Genomic DNA, 27,911 nt, shown 5'->3' on the forward strand with positions numbered 1-27,911 from the left:
AAAAAAAAAAAAAAAAAAAAAGAGATCAAGACCATCTTGGCTAACACAGTGAAACCTCATCTCTACTAAAATTGAAAAATTAGCTGGGCTTGGCGGCACACGTCTGTGGTCCCAGCTACTCTGGAGGCTGAGGCAGGAGAATTGCTTGATCCCAGGAGGCGGAGGTTGCAGTGAGCCGAGATCATGCCACTGCACTCCAGCCTAGCGCCTGGCAACAAAGTGAGAGTCTCAAAAAAAAAAAAAAAAAAAAAAGTCTAAAAACAAAAAACCATTCCCATTTTCTATAACTCTCTCCCCTAAAGCTCTCAAAGTCTTAGGTGCCTGACCTTCTCATCCTCTTCCTCTTCCTCTTCACTGGACTCCACATCGTCCATGTCCTCTTCCAGAGCACTAACTCGAGGCTCCAGTTGCTCAGCTTCCTCTAATACATAGCGTTTCTATGGAGAAAGTAATGAGAGTTAGGAGTTGTTGCCATTTCCTGAAACCTCACCATTGGGCTTCAGGGCTCCAAAGAGCAACAGCTGAGGCAATTTCATTTAAAAGGCATTCAAGATTTTCCTAACAAGTTTAACAGACCTAGAATCTAGAAACTCAATTTCTCCTATAAACATAAATACAAACTTGAAGGGAACATCTTCATCTTCTATTGGCTCTATTCCCTATGATCTTATATTCTAAACTCATGGGAATATCAATCATCATAGATATAGCCTAGAACCAAAAATAAAGGCTTCATACACAGAGAAAGTCCAAGGGCTAATAAGTTCATAGCTGGTAGTTCTACCAAAAGAGGCCCAGCCCTAAAGTGGCATCAAATCTCCATTAGACCCATGATCTAGGGTTCTGTTCATATTCATGCATTTTGAACTGGTTCCATTTTACTCTGGGATATGGCTTAGCAATGTTTGAGTGGCTAAGAATCAGAGAGGCAAAACTGATTTCAAAAATGCCAAATCACTACATGTGGTGGCACGTGTCTGTGGTCCCAGCTCCTTGGGAGACTGAAGTGGGAAGATCGCTTGAGCCCAGGAGTTTGGGACCAGCCTAGGGAACATAGCAAGATTCTTGCTATGGGAATTGGGCCCTCAAAGTAGGTTTTCAAATTTATAATCTTATTCTTTACATACTCTACAGTGCCAATATGGAACAGGAGAGATGTATCACACCCATTTCCAGGATTTTTATTTTATAAGATTATGACTGGGTCAATGTGGAGGAAGAGATGATGTTCTTCATTTAAGCATAAACATCCATCTACCAAATACTTTTATCCAGCAGGTTTGCTGCCTTGAGCAAATTAATCTCACCCATTTATCACATACTTGTATCCATTCAATTCCCCACTTTGGAGTTTTTCTGATCTCTTTGATCTTTCTGAAAAAATTGAGATGGAATTCACATAATACAACTACTTTAAATGTATAATTGAGTGGCTTTTATTGTATTCACAGTGTTGTGCAACCAAACTAAAGTTTCAAAACTTTATCATCCCTCCAAAATACCTCATACCCATTAAGTAATCAATCCTCATTCCTCACTCTCTGCATCTCCTGGCAACCACTAATCTGCCTTTTTGTCTCTATGCCTAGTCTGGATATACCATATAAAAGGAACCATATCATATGTGACCTTTTATTTTTAAATTATCGTCGTTGGTTTCTATCTAAAAGGAAGCAAGCACTTCAGAGCATTTAAGAAGGCAACCTGAGGCTGGGTGTGGTGGCTCACACTTATAATCCCAGCACTTTGGGAGGCCAAGGTGGGTGGATCACCTGAGGTCAGAAGGTCAAGACCAGCCTGGCCAACACAGTGAACCTCCATCTCTACTAAAAATACAAAAATTAGCCTGGTACAGTGGCGCCTGCCTGTAGTCCCAGCTACTCAGGAGGCTGAGGCATGCGAATCGCCTGAACCCAGGAGGTGGAGGCACTGCATACCACTGCACTCCAGCCTGGGTGACAGAGTGAGGCTCTATCTCAAAAAAACAAAAATGACTCATCAAATTTTATACTTTGGATATACAGACAATTAAACCTCAAACCATTTAAAAGCAAAAAAGCCTCTGTTCAAACAAAATCTCACCGCCCATATAACCTAGAGGAAAAAGGAAGTAACCTGGTTGAATATGTGGGGCTATCTTCACTTCCTGTCAGTATCTCTAAAAGAGCCCCACAAGACAGAGGTAGTCTCATTTCCCCATTTTATACATAGAGAAATTAAGACAAGGTCCTACAGCTAGTCAGCTGTAATAACACAGAAACTCAGGCCTCCTAATTTCCTATTCAGTTGCTTCTCCATTTTAGCCCATTCCCTTTCTCTTTAGACTAGCTACCTTACCTGTATTTCCTTTGCATTTTGTAACAGTTTTAAAATTATAAAGCCCATTCCTGAAAAGATGCCTCATGGATAATCGATTATCACTAGGAAAGGGAAGCAGGATGATAAAGGGCAAGTTTAAGGAATTAAGGGCTCAGTCTCCCACTCCTAGCTCTCTTTTTATGTTTTATGTCCTGGCTTTTTCATGAAGATTAGTTTGAAAAAAACTGTTCATGAAGTTAAAAAACGCCTACTCTAGCTACAATATCCTTGACATAACACCCTAAAGAAATTTTTTTCCATGATAGACGGGTAATGTGCTGACGTTAAAAGATTTGAGGGAGGCACATCTCACATGCACGGGAACCCCCCAATCACCATGTTTATGAACTACAAGAGGATGGGGAAAGACAGTTTCCTTAACTATTTACTTTTAGAGCCCTACCCTTCAAATATTTTATCTATTTTCCTGTCACTCCCAATCCACTATCTTTCTCATAGACAGGAAGACTGTTATTAAGAGGACCCATAAGATCCACAGGCTTCAGTGTTTTAGCTGTGTATACATGTTTGTCTGTCTGCCTATCTAGGAAGAGAAGGGTGACTCTGGTAAGAGACTGTTATTTCTTACCTGTAGCCGGGGCAAAATGATATCACAGACTCTTTCACTGTGCAATAGTTCATCAATAAACTCATCTACATGCATCAATTCAAACTCTGCAATGACAACAAAAAAATCATTAGCTCAAACAACTTGGAAGTAACAGATTTAGATGCCAAAAAGTAAAAGAAGTGTTAAAACCTTGTATCAGCAAATCTATGTGCTAGGCCTCTTTAGAAGAGGTTAAGGGATGAATGAAGATATCTCAGGAAACAAACACAAACAGCCTGAATTATGTAGGGCTGATCTTGAAGAGATCATATAATTCAAATAAAATTTCTCATATGAAGCCACAATGTTTCTGAATCTAGAGCATGTAGCTTGTATGGCACAAGGAGTAATAGCTTTTGAGAACTGGCCAGGCATGGTGGCTCACACCCGTAATCCCAGCACTTTGGGAGGCTGAGGCAGGCAGATCACTTGAGGTCAGCAGTTCAAGACCAGTCTGGTCAACATGGTGAAACCCATCTTACTAAAAATACAAAAATTAGCTGGGCACAGTGGCAGGCACTTGTAATCCCAGCTACTCAGGAGGGTGAGGCAGGAGAATCACTTGAACCTGGGAGGCAGAGGCTGCAGTGAACTGAGACCACACCACTGCACTCCAGTCTGGGCAACAGAGCAAGATGCCATCTTAAAAAAAAAAAGAATATGGTCTTATAAACTTACTAATTTGTTCATTGAATAAATACATACTAAGTGCCACTGACATGCCACATACTATGCTATGTGGAATAAATACCGTGGTGAACAAGATGGATGTGGTCATGGCCACGGTGAAGTTATTATTTTATTATGTAAAACTAAGAATTTCTCAACCTGTTGACATTTTGGGTCAGAAATTTTTGTCTGAGGATTGGCTTGTGCATTGTAGAATGAGGAGCATTATAGAATGAGTAGTGTGCACCACCACACCCAGCTAATTTTTGTAGTTTTAGGAGAGACAGGGTTTCACCATATTGGCTAGGCTGGTCTCAAACTCCTGACCTCAAGTAATCTGCCCACCTTGGCCTCCCAACGTGTTGGGATTACAGGCGTGAGATACCGTGCTTGGCCCCAAATTCTTAACCATCTACTGTTTAATGATACATGTAAGGGGAAAGGTAAATGTTCCTATCTTTTGTTATGACACCAATTGAGAAAAGGTTTTGACTGCATTACCTGGAATCCCTCCTTAGCACATTAAGTAATCTCTTTGTAAAAGGTATGGAGCTGCCTCTCTCGAATATACTTATTTTTCAGTGGGATTTCTGTATAAAAATGAGTACACTTTGTCTATACACTACAGCATGAAATACAGTGCTAGAGGAGAGACCAGCAGAAATAACTGTGAAGATGTAAAATATGGAAAACTGATTTTGTCTGGGAGGGCTGGGGAAGGTTTACGGAGAAGCCATTCTGCAGCTAGATATTTTGGGATGGAGTACATATAAAGGGGGCATATATTGCAAGGCAGGGATTAACATAAGATGCATTTGGAAAGGGAGGCAGACAGAGGCAGGCTGGGTAAGGCCAACATGAAACTAGTGGTCAGACTCAACTCTCACGTGAGGGGAGGGGAAAACCTGCATAAAGACAGTAACAATGTAGAGGAAGAGAAGCATTCACACTGTTATGACAACGCAAAGGTAGAGGTACTGGTGAAATAAAAAACTGGCTTAAAAATGACAATCAGGAGACTTAGCACCATACTCACCCCCATTTCGGTTCTGGCTCTTGATTTTTCGATAGTCGTTGTACAAAGGCTCCAAGTACTTGTAGCAATCAATTGCAGTGCCTGTCAGCCTCATGTAAAGTGCCCCCAACATGCGGACATACCTGATAGACAAACAACAGTGAAACAACAGGCCATCCTAGAAGTTTCTGAGTTTTACAACTACCTTTTCTCATGACAGTAGTGGATAAACATGTTCTTCTCTTTGGCAGATAACAAAGCTGCAATTGTGGAGGTAGAATGCAGCAGAAGGAAGACAGCTAAAATACGGAGACCTGGGTTCAAGTTCCCATGCTACCATTTATGGCGGTTGGAATATCATACATATTGATCAACTTTAAAATATATCATCAGTAAAACTAAAATAAAACCTATTTATCTCACAGGATCATTCTAAGAATCAAACGAAATAATGAATTTTATTTATTTATTTATTTATTTATTTATTTAGAGACAGTGTCTTGCTGTCACCCAGCCTGCAGTGCAGTGGTGCGACCTCGGTTCACTGCAACCTCCACCTCCCAGGATCAAGCGATTCTCCTGCCTCAGCCTCCAAGTAGCTAGGATTACAGGTGCTTGCCACCATGCCCAGCTAACATTGATTGATTGATTGAGACAGAATCTTGCTGTGTTGCCCAGGCTGGAGTGCAGTGGCACAATCTCAGCTCACTACAACCTCCACCTCCTAGGTTCAAGTGATTCTCCTGCCTCAGCCTCCTGAGTAGCTGGGATTACAGGCATGTGCCATCACACCCGGCCTAATTTTTGTATTTTTAGTAGGGACGTAGTTTTGCCATGTTGGCCAGGCTAGTCTCAAACTCCTGACCTCAGGTGATCTGCTTGTCTTGGCCTCCCAAAGTGCTGGGATTACAGGTGTAAACCATCGTGCCTGACCTATTTTTGTATTTTTGTAGAGATCGGGTTTTGTCATGTAGGCCAGGCTGGTCTCCAACTCCTGACCTCAAGTGACCCACCTGTCTCAGCCTCCCAAAGTGCTAGGATTACAGGCGTGAGCCACCATGCCTGGACAGATATTGAATTTTAAAACAGAAAATAGAAGATATATTTAATAACAATACAAGAACAAGAACACATAAAACATAAATGCTGGTTTTGGAAAAAAAAAGGCATATGGGTTCAAATTCTGACTCCATAATTTACTAATTCTGTTACACTACTGGTCAAATCATGTGTCTTCTCAATCCTTGTAAAATGGAGATAATGCTACCTAATTTATGGCTTGGTATATTAAGACATGCATTTAAAGTACCAAGTATAGCATATAGCACACAGTAAGTGTCTAACAAAAGTTAGGTATCTTCTAGCTGTTAATGCTTTATAAGAGTCTTTCTTTTTCCCATTTTCCTATATCCAACTACTTAAATATCCACTTGAGTAGGAGACATTTAAAACTCAGTTTCTTTATATGAGAAGCAGAATACTGTAGCAAAGAATATGGACTCTGAAGCCAGATTTGCTACTTAGTAGGTGTTGAACCTTAGACAAAATTACTTAATCTCTGTGCCTCAGTTTCCTCCCCTGTAGAATAGGGATTAAGTTTCGAAGGTTGTTGTGAAAGTGAAATGAATTATTATATGCAAAGCCCTTAGAACATAGCACAGAAGAAGCTATTATGGGCTGGGCGAGGTAGCTCACGCCTGCAATCCCAGCACTTGGGGAGGCAAAGGCGGGTGGATCACCTGAGGTCAGGAGTTAGAGACCAGCCTGACCAACATGGAGAAACCGTCTCTACTAAAAATAAAAATTAGCTGGGCGTGGTGGTGCATGCTTGTAATCCCAGCTACTCAGGAGGCTGAGGCAGGAGAATCACTTGAACCCGTGAAGCAGAGGTAGTGGTGAGCCAAGATCGTGCCATTGCACTCCAGCATGAGCAACAAGAGCGAAACTACCGTCTCAAAAAAAAAAAAAAAAGCTATTATGTCTGCCTCCTATACTTTTCTGTGAATACTCTGACAATGGTAATACAATAATAAAACAAGCTGACTTTTTTTTTTTTTTTTTTGAGATGGAGTTTCGCTCTCGTTACCTAGGCTGGAGTGCAATGGCGCGATCTCGGCTCACCGCAACCTCCGCCTCCTGGGTTCAGGCAATTCTCCTGCCTCAGCCTCCTGAGTAGCTGGGACTACAGGCACGCGCCATCATGCCCAGCTGATTTTTTGTATTTTTAGTAGAGACGGGGTTTCACCGTGTTGACCAGGATGGTCTCGATCTCTTGACCTCGTGATCCACCCGCCTCGGCCTCCCAAAGTGCTGGGATTACAGGCTTGAGCCACCGCGCCCGGCCCCAAGCTGACATTTTTTAGGTGTTTACCATGCAGCAAGTGCTGTGCTCAGAGATATGCATGCACGACCTTCTCTCACTCTTACATTACTGTCACCATTTTAGATAAGCAAAATAAAGTTTAGAAAATTAAGTAACTTCTCCAGTGTCACAGTTAATGAGCAACAGAATCTGGATGTGAACCCAGATCTAACACCTCTTAACCATCACCTTTTGTGGTTTTATTTTCACTCCTGAATGTCCAGTGCCTACCAACATATTAGGCACTCACTTTTGCTTAATATATACTTAGTGAGTTTGTAAAATCATTTTTTCGGGGGAAAAATTCTCAAGACTGAGCCAGTACAGTAGAAGATTAATACAATCAGAACAGATAAAATCAAACTTGGTCAAGTGTGGTGGCTCATACCTGTTATCCTAGCACTCTGGGGGGCCAAGGCAGGCAGGTCACCTGAGGTCTGGAGTTCGAGACCAGCCTGGCCAACATGGGGAAACCTGTTTCTACTAAAAATACAAAAATAAGCCAGGTGTGGTGGCACATGCCTGTAATCCCAGCTACTTGGAAGGCTGAGGGAGGAGAATCACTAAGGAAGAGGAGGTTGCAGTGAGCCGAGAGAGCTCCACTGCACTCCAGTCTGGGCAACACAGTGAGACTCTGTTTCGAAAACAAAAAAACAAACAAAAAATACAAAGTCAAGGGCTCAAGAGGAAAAATCTGGAGTGGAACTCTGCAAAAATGAGATACATTGTGTACACCCCTCTTAACCAAAGCCCAATTTTGAACAGCCAAAATTAAATCTCTTATATTAGCTAGTGAACATTGCACTCACTTGAAATCTTCATTTTTGATAAACTCTACAATGATATCCTTTTCAGGTTGAATCTGAAGCATCTTCAAGGTTAAACACAGAAAGGGTGTTGGTTTTATGTTGCCACCATAGACGCCACCCACAAACCTTAACTCCATGGCTTTATCAACTACAAGTTCAGCTAAAAAACAAAAATAAATAGAGTGACATATTACAGTTAAGCTCTTCCTAGTAGGAAGTGGAGAGTTAGTTCAAGCTTTGGTTCTCCTAAATACTCATCAACAGTTTAATATGAGAACAAATGTATATTAATGGCAGTAACAGCAGCTAACATGCATTGAGAATGGATAATAAAATAGGTACCCTGCTAAGCTTTTCATATTATCTCACTCAACTTTTACAACAAGTTATGAAGAAAGCTGTAGCAATGTTTCTTTTTCCAGGTAAGGACAATGAGGGCTAAGAAAGGTAAAGTGACTTGGGTTTAAAGCCAGAATTCACATCGAAAAGACTACCTGGAAGGCTTCTGTGAAGCACTGATGTTTCTATTAGGACAGGATAGTGGAAATACTGCAACTGGCCCAAATCTAAGAATAGTAAGATCACGAATTTGGTTTCAGGCATATCAACGTTAGGTCCTTAAAAACCTTCAGTACACTGCGTACAAAGAGTTATACTCGGATCCCTGAGCTTAACACTTTGCAACCCAGCCGGCCAACATTAAATAAGAAATAACTCACAGAACCCAACTGAAGACACCCGTCAGAATATGACCTTATCAGATTCATCTGTGTCCCCGACTCAACACAAGACTAAGCACTCAAATTTTTCTGAATGATCGACATACTCCGTTCCAGTACCACCCCAGAGGCCAGTCGCTAGCCCTACAGGCGCCCGGTCAGAAGAAATGGGCCACAAATCGGCCGAGAGGGGCTCTGCGCGCTTCCGCTTACCCGTAAGTCCAAAGCACTCCTCTTTCCAGTACTTGGACTCATAGATTCGCGTTCGAATGATCTTCTCCACCAGATATTGAGGGTTGGTGCCATGGATGCTATGGGCATCCTTCACTGTACGGTTAGCCATTTTAGAACGCCTTTGATTCTATTTCCGTCGAGTCTTTTAATGCGTCACATCCAGGTTCAAAAAAAAAACACCTAGAGGATGGAGAAAGGTGGAAGAAGTTTCACTACATAGATTAGGCGACCCTCTTGAAACCGGAAACACAGCAGCGGAAAGACCTTCTGTGCTCCGCGTCGCCGATCGAATCAACAACGATGGCTGCTGCACGTTACCGGATGTAAGTCAGGCACCTCCCTAAGGTGGGCGGGGCGGGGAGGGGCGAGCTAGTTGGTGACGTAACGAAGGGACGTCCTGGGGGCGGGGCCACCCGATTGGCGCGAAATTTTCTTTTCTCCTTCCACCTTCTTGCCGTTTCTAGCGAGTCGCACGCTTTGGACCTGTCTTGCGGCTCGTAGCTGTACAAGGAGCCCTGCTGGTCTAGGTTAGAGGTGCTGCATTCCCCGGAGCTCCCGAAGCGGAAGGCTTGCGGCCAGCCCGAAGAAGCTTTGGAGCCCGGTGAGTGTGGCGTCCCGCGGGCTGCAACAGTCTCGGGGAGGGCGCACCGGAACCTCGGAAATGAGGATGTTCTCTGTAGTCCCACTCATTGACTCTTTCAGCGGACATATACCAAGCGCCTGTTCAGTGCCAGGCACTGTTCTGAGCTATTAGGAGCGTTCCTCTGTCCCACATCCCGAACCCTAAAAGGCTTCCCGCGCTGCCGGGGACTGAATTTGCAGTGAGGAAGGCGGAAGCCAACAGCAGAGAAGCACGAGCTTTCCTGCCCTCCGCGCCTTAAGGCTCGGTGATGACTTTCCCTCTATCTGCATTTGTAAAGCACTCCATTTATTTCCTCCGTTGAGCTGTAGTGTTGGAAGCCCTACGTGGAAGGCGGAGTAGAGGTTATTACCCCATTTTTCGGACGTAGTAACTGCTCCCAGAGAGAGACGTGTTTTACTTAGGTTGCTTTTCGTGACTAAGCAGTCTGGGCTCCTACCCAGGTATTTTTTTCAGATGAGCGCCTCCTGACTGCTGGGCTCTCATTCACCTCCTTTTCAGAAGAGAAGTCTGGTGGCCCCCTTTCCTCTCTTGTCTAACCTCGGAATTGAAGGGTCTTCTGCTGTGACAATTGGAAAAACCGTTCCTATCGTGGTCTGCTTGTGAAACTGTAATGATTAAATACGATTCTAGTTGTCCATAACACATGAATTATAGTACCCTCTTCCCTGCTGTATTAGGTGGGCTGGAAATACCAAAGGAGTTTCCAATGTGACATAATGGTTTCAGTCCTTATGCAACAGTTTTTAACTGTAATGGAGGACAATATGTGGACTTTGGAAGGTTTGTGAATACGCCGAAATTGAATGCAAAATTTTGCTTGAATTTTATGTGAGTTCCATAATATTCATTAAAACCACTGTACCAGCCAGGCGCGGTGGCTCACGCCTGTAATCCTAGCACTTTGGGAGGCCGAGGCGGGTGAATTGCCTGAGTTTAGGAGTTCGAGATCAGCCTGGACAACATGGTGAAACTCAGTCCTTACTAAAATACAAAAAATTAGCCGGGCCCTGGTGGCACACACCTGTAGTCCCAGCTACTCCGGAGGCTGAGTTAGGAGAATCGTTCAACCCGGGAGGCAGAGGTTGCAGTGAGCCGAGATCATGCCACTGCACTCCAGCCTGAGTGGCAGAGGGAGACTCCATCTCAAAAAAAAGAAAAAGAAAAAAACCACTGTACCTTACAAATAAACACAAGAGATTTCGGTAGTGGGAAAGTGGATTTATCATTTTGTATTTTCTCACTTAATCTTCCATTATCCTAAAATAGTACCTGGCACAGGATAGGTACTTAATAAACATTGGTTGAATAAAAGGAAGATTCTATTCTCTCCATTTTGTGGGTAAGCAAACTGAGGCCCAATCCACAATGCTCAGTCGGTGGCTGGGAAGCCTGATTTATTGTAATAAGTACACCAAACACAAGTTCTCAGTTACATATTAACATTATCCGGTTTCACACAGGGTCATAAGGTGAAGTAGTTAAGAGCACAGTTAGTGGAATCTGGCTGTTTGGGGGTTGAGTTAAGGCTGTGCCGTCCTGTATAAGTTAGGACAAGTTATCAGCTTGTCACCTTAAAGTGATAAATAACATCTACTTTTCATTTAGCAAATAGTTATTATTAAGCTGGGTGGAGGGTAAGAAAGTGGAGTAACACGCAAGATGCCTGATATCTGCTGTGATCTCCTATGCTGTCTCTTCAGAAGGACTCCTGATTAATTTTTTGAACTTTTTTTTGTTGTTGTTAAAGAAAACACGCTCATGTAACCAGCAACCAGTTTCAAGAAACAAAGCATGACCAACATCCCAGCAGCACTCTCCTCCCTGGTGTGTCCCCTTTCATCTACCCAGGTTACCTTCTATTGGGATTTCTCCAACTCTGGCCTCAAGCAAGCCTCCCAAACTGCTGGGATTAAGCTATTGTGAATTCTAAAAACATGGATTACTTTTGCCTATTTTTAAACTTTATACAAATGGAATCAATGTATATATTCTTTTGGTGTCTAGTTTCTTTAGCTCAGTATCATTTTGGGATATTTTCCCCACATTGTCATGTGCAGTTGTAGTTGGTCTGACTTTGTTGCTGTATAGTGCTGCATGAATATTCTGGTTCATGTCTTTGATGATATATATGTATTTCTGTCAGATCTATTGTGTTGGAATTTCTGGGTCATAGGGTATGCATATGTTCAGCTTTAGTAGATACTGCCAATTATCTAAAGTGGTTGTACTAGTGTACATGCCCCCTGGCATTGAATGAGAGTTGTGGCTGCTCTACATTCTCACCACACTTGGTATTATCTTGATGATTTTTAAAACCAGTTCATTCATCCAGTTGTTCATTTACTTATTATGTGCCAAATCCTGACCTAGGCCCTGGGGATGCAGTTATGAACAAGCTAGACAAGGTTCCAAGGCTCCTGCTCCTTTGGAAGATAACATTCTAATGTAAGAAGCACAATAAATAGGAAAATAATTTAATGATTATTGCTTTGACAATAGGGTGGTATAATGGAACGTGACCCTGAGGGGTGGCATAAGGAGGGGTTGGTCACTTTCTACTGGATGTCATTGAAGGCCTCTGAGGGAGTTTCATTGGGGCTTAGACCTGAGCCATCCCTGCAAAGGTACAGGAAGAGAGAACAGTAACTGTGTAAGTAAGTGAGGGCATTCACCACCTTGGTTTGTCTGAAGTTTGGAAAAGCAGGCCTGGAGCACAGCAATAAAGGCAAGGCAGGTTATGTGGTCCAGGTCATGGGCCTTCCTTCCAGGAACCCTGCCTCCTCGCCCACCCTTGCACACATATATACATATCCCTGTCTCATTGAGCACAGTCCATGGTCTCCTAGAAAAGGAATGTTAAAATTTTATGTTGGCTTAGTTTTTGAAGAACTTAATAAACTAAAATATGGTCTGGATTTAAAGCACTGAGGGCATGAATTTGATGCCCTTAGGTATAAATGAGAACCTTACAGGTATGAAAACAGTCCTTTTTGTATGCCAGTTCTTGGTTTGAAAGAATTAGATTATTAAGCCAGTGAAATAAGATGTCAAAGACAAAATGACAAATAAGGGAGCCGAGTGCAGTGGCTCACACCTGTAATCCCAGCACTTGGGGAGGCCAAGGAATGTGGATCACATGAGGTCAGGAGTTCAAGACCAGACTGGCCAACCTGGTGAAACCCCATCTCCACTAAAAATACAAAAAGTAGTTGGGCATCGTGGCGGGCGCCTGTAATCCCAACTACTCGGAAGACTGAGGCAGGACGTCACTTGAACCTGGGAGGTGGAGGTTGCAGTTAGCCAAGATCGTGCTGTTGCACTCCAGTCTGGGCACAGAGTGATACTCCATCCCCCCCCCACCCCACCCCCCAAAAAAAAGACAAGGCCATTTATCCTACAGGTAGATTATTCAAGAATTGTAGAAAGTTTGCTGGGAGATACCAGTTTGCTGCAAGGTATTCTTAGTGATATGTCCCCATTTTTTTTTTTTAAACAAAAGGGCTTAGTGGGTATTGTGATTTACTTTTTTGTCTGTATCCCAATAGCATATACTGCCTGATTGTGGAAAAGGCAAAAACTTCCAAGTTTACCTCTGACAGTTCCATGCCACATTGCCCATTAAAAGGAACATTTATTGAAGGTATGTTAGTGTATGTATTTCCTTGAACATTTTGTTTATTTATTATTTAAAAATTTGTTTCGCTGGACATGGTGGCTCACACCTGTAACCCCAGTCATTTGGGAGGCTGAGGTTGGTGGATCATTTGAATAGGAGTTTGAGACCAGGCTGGCCAACACAGTGAAATCCCTTCTCTACAAAAAAATACGAAAATTTAGCCATACATGGTGGTGTGTGCCTATAGTCCCAGCTACTGAAGAGGCTGAGGTGGAAGAATTGCTTGAGCCAAAGAGTTTGAGGCTGCAGTGAGCCATGATTGTGCCACTGCACTCCAACCTGGGCAAAAGAGCCCTGTCTCAAAACGAAAAACAAAACTGTCCTCAATTCATTTAAATCCAGACCATATTTTTTTGAGGCAGTGTCTCACTCTTTAGCCCAGGCTGGAGTACAGTGGCATAATCAAGCCTCACTGCAGCCTCGAACTCCTGGAAACATGGGATCCTCCCCAGTAGCTGGGACTACAGGTGCACACCACAGCACCAGGCTGACTTACTTTTTTTTTCCATAGAGATGGGGGAAAAATGCTGTTGCCCAGTTGGTCTCAAACTCTTGGCCTCAAGTGATCCTCCTGCTTCGGCCTCTCAAAATGTTGGGACTATAGGTGTGAACCACCATGCCAACCCAAACATTTAGATTCAAACACTTTTTCTGATTTTTACTGAAAGATATTTGGATCTTATGAATCCACATTTAGTCTTTACTTGAGCACAAGTCTTCTACTTGCTTTTATTCGTTAATGTTTGCTATTTGTTCATTTCTACACTGTACTTAATTAAAATTAGATTGAGGCTGTGTGCGGTGGCCCACACCTGTAATCCCAGTACTTTGGGAGGCCGAGGGGGGTGATCTCCAGAGGTCAGGCATTCAATACCAGCCTGGCCAACATGGTGAAACCCCATCTCTACTAAAATTACAAAAAATTAGCTGGGTGTGGTGGCAGGTACCTGTAATTCCAGCTACTCAGGAAGCCAAGGCAGGAGAATTGCTTGAACCTCGGAGGTGAGGGTTACAGTGAGCCAAGATTGTGCCATTGCACTCTAGCCTGAGCGACAAGAGCAAAACTGTCTCAAAAAAAATAATAAAATAAAATTAGATTGATTTTAATAGTGTGAACCCAAAAGTATCTGAGATAGTTTTCTGTTTATTTTTTAAGACAGTGTCTCACTCTGTCACCCAGGCTGGAGTGCAGTGGTGTCATCTTGGCTCACTGCAACCTCCGCCTCCTGGCCTCAAACGATCCTCCCAGTGTGCTACCAGGCCTGGGTAAGTTTTGTATTTTTTTGTAGAGACAGGATTTTTCCATGTTGCCCAGGCTGGTTCGAACTCCTGAGCTCAAGGGATCCACCTGCCTTGACCTCCCAAAGTGCTGGGAATATAGGCATAAGCCACCATGCCTGGCCTCAATCAATGTAAAAAGTTTATTTTGCAAAGGATAAGAATGTGCCCATGACACATGCCTCAGGTGGTCAGGGCACAGCTTGGTTTTATAAAATTTTAGAGAGACATGAGACATCAATCCATATGTGTAAGTTGTACATTGGTTCTGTCCAGAAGGTTGTACATTGGTTCTGTCCAACTTGAAGTGGGGCTTCCAGGTCACAGGTAGATAAGAGACAAAAGTTTGCATTTCTTTGGATCTTTGATCAGCCTTTCGCTGAATACACAATTTACATGTGAGAGCAGGGTAGAAGAGTAATCACTTATGCCTTTGTCCGAGGGTATCTCATCTTTTGGCTTCCCTGGGCCACACTGGAAGAAGAATTTTCTTCTTCCATGAAATACACTGACACTAGGTAGGACACAGTGGCTCACCCCTGTAATCCCAGTACTTTGGGAGGCCAAGGCGGGTGGAACACCTGAGGTCAAGAGTTCAAGACCAGCCTGTCCAACGTGGTGAAACCCCATCTCTACCAAAAATACCAAAATTAGCTGGGTGTGGTGGCAGGTATCTGTAATTCCAGATGCTTGGGTGACTGAGGCAGGAGAATCGCTTGAACCCAGGAGGCGGAGGTTGCAGTGAGCCGAGATCACACCACTGCAGTCTAGCGTGGGCAACAAGAGCAAAACTTTGTCTCCAAAAAAATAAATAAATAAATACACTGACAATAATGGTAACTGATGAGCTTAAAAAAAAAAAAAAGCAAAAAGAAAAAATCTCATAGTGTTTTAAGAAAGTTGATGAATTTGTGCTGGGACATGTTCAAAGCTGTCCTGGGCTATATGTTGGACAAGCTTGCCTTAGTCTGACTCAGTGAATCTGCATTTTTACATAAACAATAGGGCAGAGGAAGCAATTGGCTATGTATTTGTCTCAGGTAAGCTGAGGGATGACTTTGAGTTTTGTCTGTCCTCTGTCCTCTCTCTTCTCCCGCACCTGTGAAGATAAGCTATCCATTTTCATTGCCAGGATGAAATTTAATAGAACTGTTTTAGGGTAAAGATCTTGAATTTGTGAGCAAATTGTGAGGGAGGTATGTAGTTGTTGTTTTTCTTTTAAATCTTTGTAGCTATCTTATTTGGGAATAAAATGGAAAGCAGGTTTGCCTGACACAGTTACAGCTTGACTTTTCCTTTTGGCTTATTGATTTTGGGGTCCCGAGATTTATTTTCCTTTCACAATAGTAATATGCTGTAAATTGCATCTTTTCTAAGCAGTTTATTTTCTAAAGTTCAATATCTTTTGTTTTTGCTATTAATTTTCTCAAAGTTTACTTTAAAAATACCTTTATTAAAAGCCAAAAATGTAATAGGTCAAAATGTTCCCAAATAGAATGTAGTACATAATGCCACTGAACTTTAGAAAAGGAGCTTGTTTAATTTGGATGTTGATATTTTATTCTAATTCTATTGTTTTAGTAATTCTGAATAATTATATCAGAGGATTGTTTGGACTTAACATTTTTGTTTTCATCAGTAAAAGTGTCTTTTTTCTACGTATTTTAATACAAGCATTTCTTTTCAGCTATTCTTTATATCTAGTACCCGTCAGCTGCAAAGAAAAAAATACCCCTTCCAACTGCCAAGGCAGTACAGGTTAGTAACACTGGTAATTTTTTTTAATGTAAGTGCAGTGACGCACTTGATAAAACCCATTGCCATTTCTGCAAATTCTACTTGCATGTCTTTGCCTCCTTACATTCGTTGGAATTCATTCTGTCTTATCAATATCTACTAATTATTCAACATTCAACTCAGGAAACCCCTATGGGAGCCCGTCCTCCCTGAACAGCCAGAATACCTAATCCTCTAACTTCCAGTAGATTCACTACGCTCTTTGCAATATTCATTGTCCTTTACTACATTTATACTTTACTTTTAATTTTTTTGCATTTCTTTCCCCCGCCCGCCCCGAGGTGGAGTTTCACTCTTGTTGCCTAGGCTGGAGTGCAGTGGCACAATCTCAGCTCACTGCAACCTCTGCCTCCTGGGTTCAAGCAATTTTCCTGCCTCAGCCTGCTGAGTAGCTGGGATTACAGGTGCCTGCCACCTCACCCACCTAATTTTTGTATTTTTACTAGAAATGTGGCTTCACCATGTTGCCCAGGCTGGTCTCGAACTCCTGACCTCAGGTGAGCCACTGCGCCCAGCCTTTGTATTTCTCATTTATCCCTGTGTGCATTTTATAAGTGTCATGAAGACACTTGCAACCCCTGTATCACTCTTTTAATTTCACTTTGTTAGATGTTTTACACCTATTGTTGTGCCTTATTCTAAGTATTTCTAAATGTTATAGTTTCATTTCTTAGGAATTGACCTTTCTGTTTTCCTGGGTGGGAAGAGATAAGGCATAGTACAAGATGTACGCAGATGATGTTAAATTGCCTATGTGTAATCTTCATAGACCATGACTTCAAATAAAATGTTTTCTTAGTCTAAAATGTATGGGAGTGTAGCAGGGGCAGAAAATAAGTCTGAACTCATTTGAAGGTAGGGACTGACTATGTATGTCTTAGAATCTGTCAGATAAATACCAAATACTTATCGTGGTAATTCAGAGTTAGGACTCTTCTACAGGAGCCATGGCACACTACCCCACAAGGCTGAAGACCAGAAAAACTTATTCATGGGTTGGCAGGCCGTTGTTGGATCGAAAACTGTGCTACCAAACCTATAGGTGAGTGATGAGGTCCTTTGGTTGTCCTGGAAATGGAGCTTCTCAAGCTAAACAGTCAACTTGTAACTAGCCTGTTCTAACTACTACAGATTGACAATCAATGAACAAGAGGTTAGAACTGATTGTAAAGAGAGGTTTTGTCTGATGCAAGAAGATAGTGGGATAGATATAGCAGTTAGTGATGGGGCAAAAAATTATGACAGGTTCATAAAATTTCATATGTAGGATAGTGTCATGTCAATTTAAGGTGAGTTCTATATAACGCTTCATGATAACGAGATGATAGATGTTGTTACTATGTCTTTCCCAGCTCTGGAGATCTCTGATAATTTGACATTGTTATTGGGCAGCTTGGCAGCCTTGGGAAGCATTTGTTGTTCTTGTCAATAACTGGGAGGAATTAGGGTTCATAATAAGATAGTTGGATTCATTACTCAGCTGAAACAATTCATTCAACCCATCTTGGCTATTCTTATGTATAACTGGGTGAATTGGTTTCCCAGTAGGCGAGTTGGTCAGCAGAAAGAAATCAGGAGTTTAGAGAGCCCTCTCCTTTGTGCCTAGGGGGCTGAAGAGCTTGACCTACTTTATTTCCTAATATGCTGCTCTGTTACTTCCTAGAGAAATGTGTGTGAAAACAGAAGGTTGTTCCACCGAGATTAACATCCAGGTTGGACAGTTTGTGTTGATTAAAGGGGATGATGATGAAAACCCATTTGTTGCTAAATTGCTTGAGTTGTTCGAAGATGGTGAGTTTGGGATGGAATAATTAACCTTTCCTTGTCATGAATGATTGGGAGATGGGGAGATTGTGGGTTCTTTTGTTCACAGGAGCTTGCAGGGCACATTAGACTGAGGTGGGATCACCTCAGTAAGAGCTAGCTGCACCTTCTTCCATCTGGAAAACTTCTTTACTCACCAAAGCAGTATTGAGTAAAATGGAATTGGAAGGCTCAATAATTTAGCTTTTTCATTATTTTGGGGAGTAAGTATGGCTATTAAAGCAGAATTGGGGGGGCTGGAGAGAATGGATGAATTTAGGAGTAAGGGAAAAGGAAAAAACAGGTACTTTGCACTGTTACAGAGATGTGTGCTTTAATTTTGGCATGAGGGTTAGTAATAAATTTTGCAAATGCTACTTCGTTACAAATGAAGAGGTAAGTTGGATTTGGAAAGTATAGCAGTTGGTGTTTCAATTAGGGAAAACAAAAACACTTAAGGTGTTTTACCCAGAGGAACTTGTGTGTTAGTGTTGGAAAGGCTGGAAGAAAAGATGACGTTTCCCAGAGATGAGTAAGCGCAGGAAGCCACTACTGCCCCTAGGCTGGGGGAGCAAAAGGGAAGGTGGCATCAACTAGAGCCTACAAGCCCACATCCAAAGCCGTAGCTGATTTGTTGAATTTGTAACCGTCTGCAAAACAAGAGGAAAACACAGAAATATGGGAGCGGGGCAGAGCTTCACAAGGAGGATTAGGAAGACAGCAATTTGAAACTGCAAAACTGCCTCATTCAAGAGACAAAAGAATGGGGTGGTGATTAGGTAATCCTGTGGTAGTCTGTATGCCCAAGAGAAGGAACTGATAGACTGAGTGGATAAAGATGTTTTACTTGACTATAGTCCCCCTTATCTGTGGTTTCACTTTCTGCGATTTCAGTTGTGACGTTAACCGCAATTCAAAAATATTAAATGGAAGATTCCAGAAATAAACAAGTCATACGCTTTAAATTTTGCGCCATTCCAAGTAATGTGGTGAAGTCTCATGCTGTCCCAACTGGGTTGTGAGTCATCCCTTTGTCCAGTGTATCCATGCTGTATAGTATATATGTGTAGGAAAAAGCATAGCATATACAGAGTTAGTGGTAGTATCTGCAGGTTCAGGCATCTACTGGTCCTGACACATACCCTCAGCAGATAAGGGGAGACTACTGCACATAGATAAGGAAGATCTTTGACATACTTTTTCTTTAACATACTTTGAAGTATGGGGGAAAACCTCATAAAACTAATGTCCAGTAGGGGCAGCACATCAGAATTATGGGCTTTGGTGTATGGATTCTAGAATCCCTCTTGGTGCTCCATTGGATAGCTTTAGTCTTTCTCTGAAGAAAGCTAAAAAGGGATGATGATGATGATGGTGATGATGATGATGATGACACTAATGAGTGTCCTTTTGGTTGGAGCTAATGCTGGTATGGAGTGACACTAATTTTATACTGTAATGATAAAGCTGAAGATTACAAGCATGCATTTGCCAAAAGTCATCTCAGTGGTTGATGCTGTAATTTTCTTTTTTTTTTTTTTTGGAGACAGAATCTCGCTCTGGTGCATAGGCTGAAGTGCAGTGGTGTGCTCTTGGCTCATGCAACCTTCGCCTCCTAGGTTCAAGCAATTCTCCTGCTTCAGCCTCCTGAGTAGCTTGGATGACAGGCACCTGGCACTACGCCTGGCTATTTTTTTATTTTTAGTAGACACGGTGTCTTACCATGTTGGCCAGGCTGGTCTCAAATTCCTGGCCTCAAGTCATCTGCCCGCTTCAGCCTCCCAAAATGCTAGGATTACAGACGTGAGCCACCATGCCTGGCCTGATGCTGTAATTCTTGCTATGATTTTTATTTTGTTCAGTGCCTGTGTTTAGAGTAGCTCCTCTCAGAGGTCTTTTTGTCATTCCTTTGCTGGGTGATAGCACCATTAGAAAATGGAGCAACCCCGAAAGAGCAGGTGTGTGGGCTGGAATTTGATTGCTGCAGTTGGTCATATGACCTTTGACAAATTCTTTAAGTTCCCCATCACTTGATTTTGTTGCCTGAAAGGGGGGATAACTGTAGTATCTACCTTGTATAACACATGTTGGGCCAGGCACAGTGGCTCACGTCTGTAATCCCAGCACTTCGAGAGGCCAAGGCAGGTGGATCATGTGAGGTCAAGAGTTCAAGATGAGCCTGGCCAATATGGTAAACCCCATCTACTAAAAATAGAAAAATTAGCCAGGCGTGGTGGCACAGGCCTGTGGTCCCAGCTACTCAGGAGGTTGAGCAAGGAGAATCCCCTGAACCAGTGAGGCAAAGGTTGCAGTGAGCCGAGATCATGCCACTGCACTCCAGCCTGGGGGACAGAGCAAGACTTTGTCTCAAAAAAAAAAAAAAAAAAGGTAACACATGTTGGCCAGATGTGGTGGCTCCTGCCTGTAATTCCAGCACTTTGTGGAGGCCAAGGTAGGCAGATCATGTGAGGTCAGGAGTTCGAGACCAGCCTGGCCAATATGGTGAAACCCTGCCTCTACTAAAAATACAAAAATTAGCTGGGTATGGTGGCACATGCGTATAATCCCAGCTACTCAGGAGACTGAGGCGGCAGAATCGCTTAAACCCAGGAGGCAGAGAGGTTTCAGTGAGCCAAGATCTGGCCACTGCACGCCAGCCTGGGTGACGGAGACTCTCTCAAAACAAAAACAAAAAAACCACACATGTCAAGCGCTAAGTACGGTGTCTGGCACACAGTAATTGCTCAGTAAAATGTCCTTGAGTTGTCTTAACCTTTCCCTTTCTACCAAATTCCTCCTAGATTCTGATCCTCCTAAGAAACGTGCTCGGGTACATTGGTTTGTCCGATTCTGTGAAATCCCTGTCCGTAAACAGCATTTGTTGGGCCGGAAGCCTGCTGCACAGGAAATATTCTGGTATGATTACCCTGCCTGCAACAGCAGCATTAATGCTGAGACCATCATTGGCCCTGTTCAGGTAGGTGATGCCACAATCCTTGGTTCTACCTTGAAGCTTATTTATGTCTGCCTCCTGAACTGCATGACCCCAGAAATATTACTGGCTTTAATTTACCCCATGGGAAATGCATTATTTCCTGTCATCTTCTGTGCTTGCCTGTCTGCTTCATCTCAAATATTTATTGAGAGCACATATTATGTGTTAGGAGCCTCCTGTAGGAAGTGACATTTGGGTTGTGACCGAGGAATGAGCAGGAATTAGAAGATGTATCTCAAGGGGATGTTATATTTAGCTATGACTGTGGCATGCATAAAGCATTGTGAGGCTGAATATGCTGGCTTAAACAAGGACTTCACCATGAGTAAATCAGTACAGAGAGTGCTATTTGCTGCAGACAAATTTGTGTGACAGGATTTTATAATAAATCAGGTGCTAATGAGCAGCTGGTTTGTACGCTGAAGTAGGTCACTGGTTAGGAGACTATGGGTTTTTCCTGAAGTGACTTCAGGCTCCCCAACATGGGATTAGATTGTGGTGTGAGGTATGGTTGTATGCTGGTTATGTGGTTCATTGAGCATTAGGGCTGAAACTCTCCTCTGCCATGATTATCATAATTTATCTCTGAGCTAAATGAGTGAAGGAGAGAAAGCTGAAGGAGTGTGAGGCAGTAGTATTGAGCACTCTGTAGTAAAATGAGGCCAGATTTTAGAAGGCATTGAAAAACTAGTTAAAGTAATTTGGTCGTGCTACAGTGGGAGCCATTATTGACTGTTGAGCAGGAGAGCATGTCTAGATAAGTTTGTGGGGAAACTGGAAAATGGACTGGAAAAGAAAGCAATGTAGGGTATAAGATACCAGCTAGGAGGAATTTGTAAAAATAACCCAGGAGTGAGATGATGCATATTTGAACTAGGGTAACAGTAATAGGAATTAAGAAGTGAAGCCAATAAACATTTTAAAGATGAAATGAAAGGAATAATTTATATATTTCATTGCTGTTTTTAAAGCCATTAATGATTAAATGAGTAAATACTCAGTAAATGTTCATTATTCTTACGTGTTTTTCTAGCAACATGCTATGCCATGTCTATGCTGCTTTAGATTGGAAAGATAACATTTCAGGTACAGATGTAGACTCAATTGTTTTTAATTGTAGCTCTGATGGAATACTCCTTGGCTCTTTTGGGGCTCATCTCTTCCTACTCACCTGTACTTCCTAAATTCAGGTGATACTTTTACCCCCAAATGATGTGGTACCAACGGATCTGAAAAACGAGAAGACACTCTTTGTGAAACTATCCTGGAATGAAAAGAAGTTCAGGCCACTGTCCCCAGAACTATTTGCAGAGTTGAATAAACCACAAGAGGGCGCAGCCAAGTGCCAGAAGCCTGTGGGAGCCAAGAATAAGAGTGCGGAAAGCCCTGCTTGGACCCCAGCAGAACATGTGGCCAAAAGGATTGAATCAAGGCACTCTGCCTCCAAATCTCGCCAAACTCCTACCCATCCTGTCACCCCAAGAGCGAGGAAGAGGCTGGAGCTTGCCAGTAAGTTGTGGAATGGACCACAGTGGGTAATACTAGGGCTAAAGGATTATATGATAAAATGTTAATTTGAGGGACCATATTGAATTAGTGATCATAGTCCGCTATACTCTCTAACTCTAGTGATCAAGCTCAGGTGATCCTCCTGCCTCAGCCTCCCCAGTAGCTGGGACTACAGGGGCACACCACTGCATTTGGCTCTATTTTCTGGCTTGTTTTTGTTTTTGTTTTTTGAGACAGAGTCTTGTGGTGTTACTCAGGTTGGACTGCAGTGGCACAATCACGGCTCACTGTATGTAGCCTTGACCTCCTGGGCTCAAGTGATTCTCCTGCCTCAGTCTCCCAAGTAGCTGGGACTACAAGTGCGCACCACTATGCCTGGCTAATTTTATTTTAATTTTTCATAGCAAGAGGGTCTCGCCATGTTGCCCAAGCTGGTCTCAAACTCCTGACCTCGTAATCCGCCTCGGCCTCTCAGAGTGCTGGGATTACAGGCATGAGCCACTGCGCCCGGCCTCTGTGTGTTAATTCATTGTTTTCCTTTCTGGTTTATCTTTCCTATTTTTGGTTTTGGAAAAATCAGCAGATACGTATACATATATGTATACCTATATACAGATATGCATATATATTTCTATTTTTTATTCTTTCTTACCCAATAGGATAGCGTACTGAATATACTCTTTTCCAGCTTGCTTTTTCCCCTTACAGTGTATCCGAACCTCCCTCCACAGCCATTCTGAGAGCTCATTCTCATCTTTTTATGTCATTCATCCTTTTTGAATTTTTTGTGTAGGTGCCAAGATCTTCAAGTATAAGTTACTTGTATTCTTGATAGCTCTTTAGTATACCGTTGTTTTAGGAGCTGAATATAAATGTATAAAACATTTAGAAAATGCAGCAAAGATATTAACTAATCTGTAATATCACCTTCAGAAATGAAGGGATGGGCTGGGCACAGTGGCTCACGCTTATAATACCAGCACTTTTGGAGGCCAAGGCGGGTGGATCACCCAAGGTTAGGCTTTCAAGACTAGCCTGGTCAACATTGTGAAATCCTGTCTCTACTAAAGATGCAAAAAATTAGCTGGGCGTGTGACACACGCCTGTAATCCCAGCTACTCAGGAGGCTGAGGCAAGAGAATCACTTGAACCTCGGAGGCGGAGGTTGCAGTGAGCTGAGATCGTGCTATTGCACTCCAGCCTCGGCAACAGAGTGAGACTCTGTCTCAATAAAAGAAATGAGGGGGATTGTCTTTTTTTCCTTTATGCCCTCATATGTCCCTTCTCCTTCCCCTTTCAACTCTGTTGAAATTTTACCTTTTTTTCAAGATGTATTTCAAAAGCCATCTTTATAAGCACTCAGGTACTTCCAGACATTTATTTCCCTTTATATAATAAAATAAGCAGTCATGTATATCATCTGTTAGACTAGAGTGTTTTATGCATTGGAACCAGGGTTGAGCCTCATTCAGCTTTTGTTTCCCCTTCCCGCTGGCACACGCCTGCCGTTTTAACTGCTGAGCTGGTATCTGTGAATGAACAGCTGGGTTCCTTGGTGCTGCGGTCCTCATGAGGAAGGAGCAATTCCACATGGTTTTTGTATTCACAGAACCCAGTGGATTGCCCCCAGGAACCCCTCTTCTCTCCATTGGCAGAATATAATCTAGATTAAGAAAAAATCTAGGCCTCATTGTTACTTGATGGCATCTCTAGTATAAATTTCTTCACATGTCATTGAGTTAGGGTTGAAGGTGTGCGATGTCACCCCTGATTGAGACCCACTGTTCTTTTTTTTTTTTTTTTTTTTTTTTTTGAGATGGAGTTTTGCTCTTGTTACCTAGGCTGGAGTGCAATGGCGCGATCTCGGCTCACCGCAACCTCCTGGGTTCAGGCAATTCTCCTGCCTCAGCCCCCTGAGTAGCTGGGACTACAGGCACGCGCCACCATGCCCAGCTAACTTTTTGTATTTTTAGTAGAGACGGGGTTTCACCATGTTGACCAGGATGGTCTCGATCCCTTGACCTCGTGATCTACCCGCCTCGGCCTCCCAAAGTGCTGGGATTACAGGCGTGAGCCACCGCGCCCGGCAAGACCCACTGTTCTGATAGGTTATCTCAGGGAAACCTGTTAGAGCCGAGAGAACACTTACTCCATTTATCTACAAAAGCTGACTTAAAAGTTGACTTACGGAGCCAGGCGTGGTGGCTCACACCTGTAATCCTAGCTCTTTGGGAGGCTGAGGTGGGCAGATCACCTGAGGTTGGGAGTTCAAGACCAGCCTGACCAACATGGAGAAATCCCATCTACTGAAAATACACAATTAGCTGGGTGTGGTGGCAAATGCCTGTAATCCCAGCTACTGGGGAGGCTGAGGCAGGAGAATCACTTGAGCCCATGAGGCAGAGATTGCGATGAGCTGAGATTGTGCCATTGCACTCCAGCCTGGGCAACAAGAGCAAAATTCTATCTCCAAAAAAAAAAAAAAAAAGTTGACTTATGGTTCTAACTAGAAAAATCACTCCTAAAATTTAGGTGAGAGATGGAAAATTATTAGAGCTACCTGAGCTGGAGAAAGAAAGCCTGGAATTATTAAAAATATACATAACTCATATCTTATGTATAACTTATTGGCTGGATTTGGCTGTAGTGAGATTGGGGGTTTGTATATTGTTAGGTAAAAAATTTACACATTGTATGTGGTGATTTCTCTTGGGCTTAGGTAACTCTTGGATGTCCCAGCAGGCTTCATGTGCCTCCTTGGATTCTCCAGGAAGAACAAAACGGAAAATGGCCTTCTCTGAGATCACCTCACCTTCTAAGAGATCTCAGCCTGATAAACTTCAGACCTTGTCTCAGGCTCTGAAAACCCCAGAGAAAACCAGAGAGAATGGACTCTCTTATACTGAGGATGACAAGAAGGCTTCACCTGAACGTTGCATGATCCTGAGAACCCGAATTCCAGCTTTGAAAACCATAGACATTAGAGACGAGAGAACCCTTACCCCTATCAGGGGGGGACGGAGATCTTCAGTGGTGCCATCCATGATTCTGAAACCAGAAAACATCAAAAAGAGGTGATCAGGGACATTACCCACAGAGCAAATTGAAATACTTCACATAATGTAAAGTGTGTGGGTCTTACTCAAAAAAGTTAGAGCAGTAGTTGAAAAACCTACGTCACAGAATTATCGGGGAGCTTTCCCAAAATACAGATTTCTAGGCGTCTTCCCATAGCTATTGAGTCAGATTCCAAGCACTGGTCCTAGGAATCTGTGTTTGGAAATGCTCTTCGGATGATTCCAGTATACCGAGTTGTTATTTGGGGATCACTGCTGTAGAAGATAACTTCCCAAACCTGCATTGCTATCCAGTTTTGGATTTCAGTAGTTCCTGTGGCTTTTTGCCACATTTTAACACTCATTTTTAAAAGCAGTTTTTCATTGTTTAATTTTATTTCAATAGTTTTGGAAAAACAGGTGGTTTTTGGTTACATGGATAAGTTCTTTTTTTTTTTTGAGACGGAGTTTTCGCTCTTGTTACCCAGGCTGGAGTACAATGGCGCAATCTTGGCTCACCGCAACCTCCGCCTCCTGGGTTCAGGCAATTCTCCTGCCTCAGCCTCCTGAGTGGCTGGGATTACAGGCACGCACCACCATGCCCAGCTAATTTTTTGTATTTTTAGTAGAGTCGGGGTTTCACCATGTTGACCAGGATGGTCTCGATCTCTTGACCTCGTGATCCACCCATCTCGGCCTCCTAAAGTGCTGGGATTACAGGCGTGAGCCACTGCGCCCAGCCATGGATAAGTTCTTAAGGGGTGATTACTGAGGTTTTGGTGCACCCATTACCTGAGAAGTATACACTGTACCCAATGTGTAGTGTTTTATCCCTTACCACCTCCCATCCTTCCCCCTGAGTTCTCAAAGTCCATTATATCACTCTTATGCTTTTGCTTCCTCATAGCTTAGTTCCCACCTATAAGTGAAAACATAGGATATTTGGTTTTCCACTCCTGAATTGCTTCACTCAGAATAACAGTCTCCAATTCCATCCAAGTTGCTGGAAATGCCATTATTTCATTGCATTTTATGGCTGAGTAGTATTCCATGGTGTATATATACCACATTTTCTTTATCCATTCATTGATTGATGGACATTTAGGTTGGTTCCATATTTTTGCAATTGTGAATTGTGCTACTATAAACATGCATATGTCTTTTTTCATATAATGACTTCTTTTCCTTTGGGTAGATATCCAGTAGTGGGATTGCTGGATCAAATGGTAATTCTACTTTTAATTCTTTAAGGAATTTCCACACTGTTTTCCGTAGTGGTTGTACTAGTTTACGTTCCCACCAGCAGTGTAAAAGTGTTCCCTTTTCACCATATCCACACCAACATCTATTATGTTTTGATTTTTTAAATTATGGCCATTCTAACAGAAATAAGGTGGTATTTCATTATGGTTTTAATTTGCATTTCCCTGATAATTAGTGACGTTGAGTTTTTTTAAAATGTTTGTTGACTATTTCTATATCTTCTTTTGAGAATTGTCTATTCATGTCCTTTGCCAACTTTTTTTCCTTTTTTTTTTCTTTTTTTGTGAGATGGAGTCTTGCTCTGTTGCCTAGGTTGGAGAGCAGTGGTGCGGTCTCAGCTCACTGCAACCTCTGCCTCCCAGGTATAAGCAATTCTCCAGCCTCAGCCTCCTGAGTAGCTGGGATTACAGGCACTCGCCACCATGCCTGACTAATTTTTGTTATCTTAGTAGAGACAGGGTTTTACCATGTTGGCCAGGCTAGTCTTAAACTCCTGATCTCAAGTGATCCACCCACTTCAGCCTCCCAAAGTGCTGAGATTACACGTGTGAGCCACCGTGCCCAGCTCTTTGCCCACTTTTTGATGGGATTATTTGTTTTTGTTTTGTTTTTTTCTTTCTTTTTTTTTTTTTTTTGCTGATTTGAGTTCCTTGTAGATCTGGTTATTAGTCCTTTGTTGGATGCATACTTTGTAAATGTTTATCTGTTTATACTCTGCTGATTATTTCTTTTGCTGTGCAGAAGCTTTTTAGTATTATTAGGTCCCATTTATTGTTGTTTTTGTTGCATTTGCTTTTGGGTTCTAAGTCATGAATTCTTTGCCTAACAATGTCTAGAAGACTTTTTCCAATATTCTAGATTTTTTATGGTTTCAGGTGTTAGATTTAAGTCTTCGATCCATCTTGAGTTGATTTTTGTATAAGATGAAAGGACGGTCCAGTTTCGTTCTACCTTTTCTTTTTTTGAGACAGGGTTTTGCTCTTGTTGTCCAGGCCGGAGTGCAGTAGCGCAATCTCAGATCACTGCAACCTCCACCTCCCGGGTAAAAGCAATTCTCCTGCCTCAGCCGCCCGAGTAGCTGGATTACAGGTGCCACCACAATGCCCGGCTAATTT

The 27,911-nt window shown here is 42.5% G+C and overlaps 2 protein-coding genes and 1 non-coding gene across 10 annotated transcripts in view; 1 reads left to right on the plus strand and 2 right to left on the minus strand.

Moving 5' to 3' along the window:
* The window catches only part of PRPF38A (pre-mRNA processing factor 38A), a 14,088-nt gene extending 5,025 nt beyond the window's left edge, over positions 1 to 9,063 (minus strand). For both annotated transcript variants that reach the window (XM_032297013.1, XM_032297012.1), the window contains exons 1-5: positions 8,756 to 9,063; positions 7,824 to 7,983; positions 4,674 to 4,795; positions 2,948 to 3,033; positions 327 to 437 (exon numbers count right to left, since the gene is read on the minus strand). In XM_032297013.1, coding sequence (XP_032152904.1) covers positions 327 to 437; positions 2,948 to 3,033; positions 4,674 to 4,795; positions 7,824 to 7,983; positions 8,756 to 8,885 — 609 coding nt within the window. In that variant the 5' untranslated portion in view covers positions 8,886 to 9,063. The remainder of the gene's footprint in view (positions 1 to 326; positions 438 to 2,947; positions 3,034 to 4,673; positions 4,796 to 7,823; positions 7,984 to 8,755) is intronic.
* Positions 2,619 to 2,718, minus strand: LOC116564160. Its single transcript, XR_004274754.1, has one exon. It is a non-coding gene; the product is annotated as a small nucleolar RNA U13 (small nucleolar RNA).
* The window catches only part of ORC1 (origin recognition complex subunit 1), a 35,816-nt gene continuing 16,877 nt past the window's right edge, over positions 8,973 to 27,911 (plus strand). The window contains exons 1-8 of one of the 7 annotated variants that reach the window (XM_032297006.1): positions 8,973 to 9,099; positions 9,241 to 9,377; positions 16,061 to 16,131; positions 17,113 to 17,212; positions 17,834 to 17,961; positions 20,775 to 20,950; positions 22,159 to 22,477; positions 25,197 to 25,551. In XM_032297006.1, coding sequence (XP_032152897.1) covers positions 17,118 to 17,212; positions 17,834 to 17,961; positions 20,775 to 20,950; positions 22,159 to 22,477; positions 25,197 to 25,551 — 1,073 coding nt within the window. In that variant the 5' untranslated portion in view covers positions 8,973 to 9,099; positions 9,241 to 9,377; positions 16,061 to 16,131; positions 17,113 to 17,117. Of the gene's footprint in view, positions 9,100 to 9,170; positions 9,378 to 12,727; positions 13,060 to 16,060; positions 16,132 to 17,099; positions 17,213 to 17,833; positions 17,962 to 20,774; positions 20,951 to 22,158; positions 22,478 to 25,196; positions 25,552 to 27,911 lie in introns of those variants that run through there. The other 6 variants (XM_032297007.1, XM_032297005.1, XM_032297011.1 and 3 more) reach the window with 6 other exon arrangements.

This window comes from Sapajus apella, unplaced genomic scaffold (genome assembly GCF_009761245.1).
Source record: "Sapajus apella isolate SASKATOON/1434 unplaced genomic scaffold, GSC_monkey_1.0 scaffold36, whole genome shotgun sequence".
In the NCBI taxonomy this organism is placed as follows: Eukaryota; Metazoa; Chordata; class Mammalia; order Primates; family Cebidae; genus Sapajus; species Sapajus apella.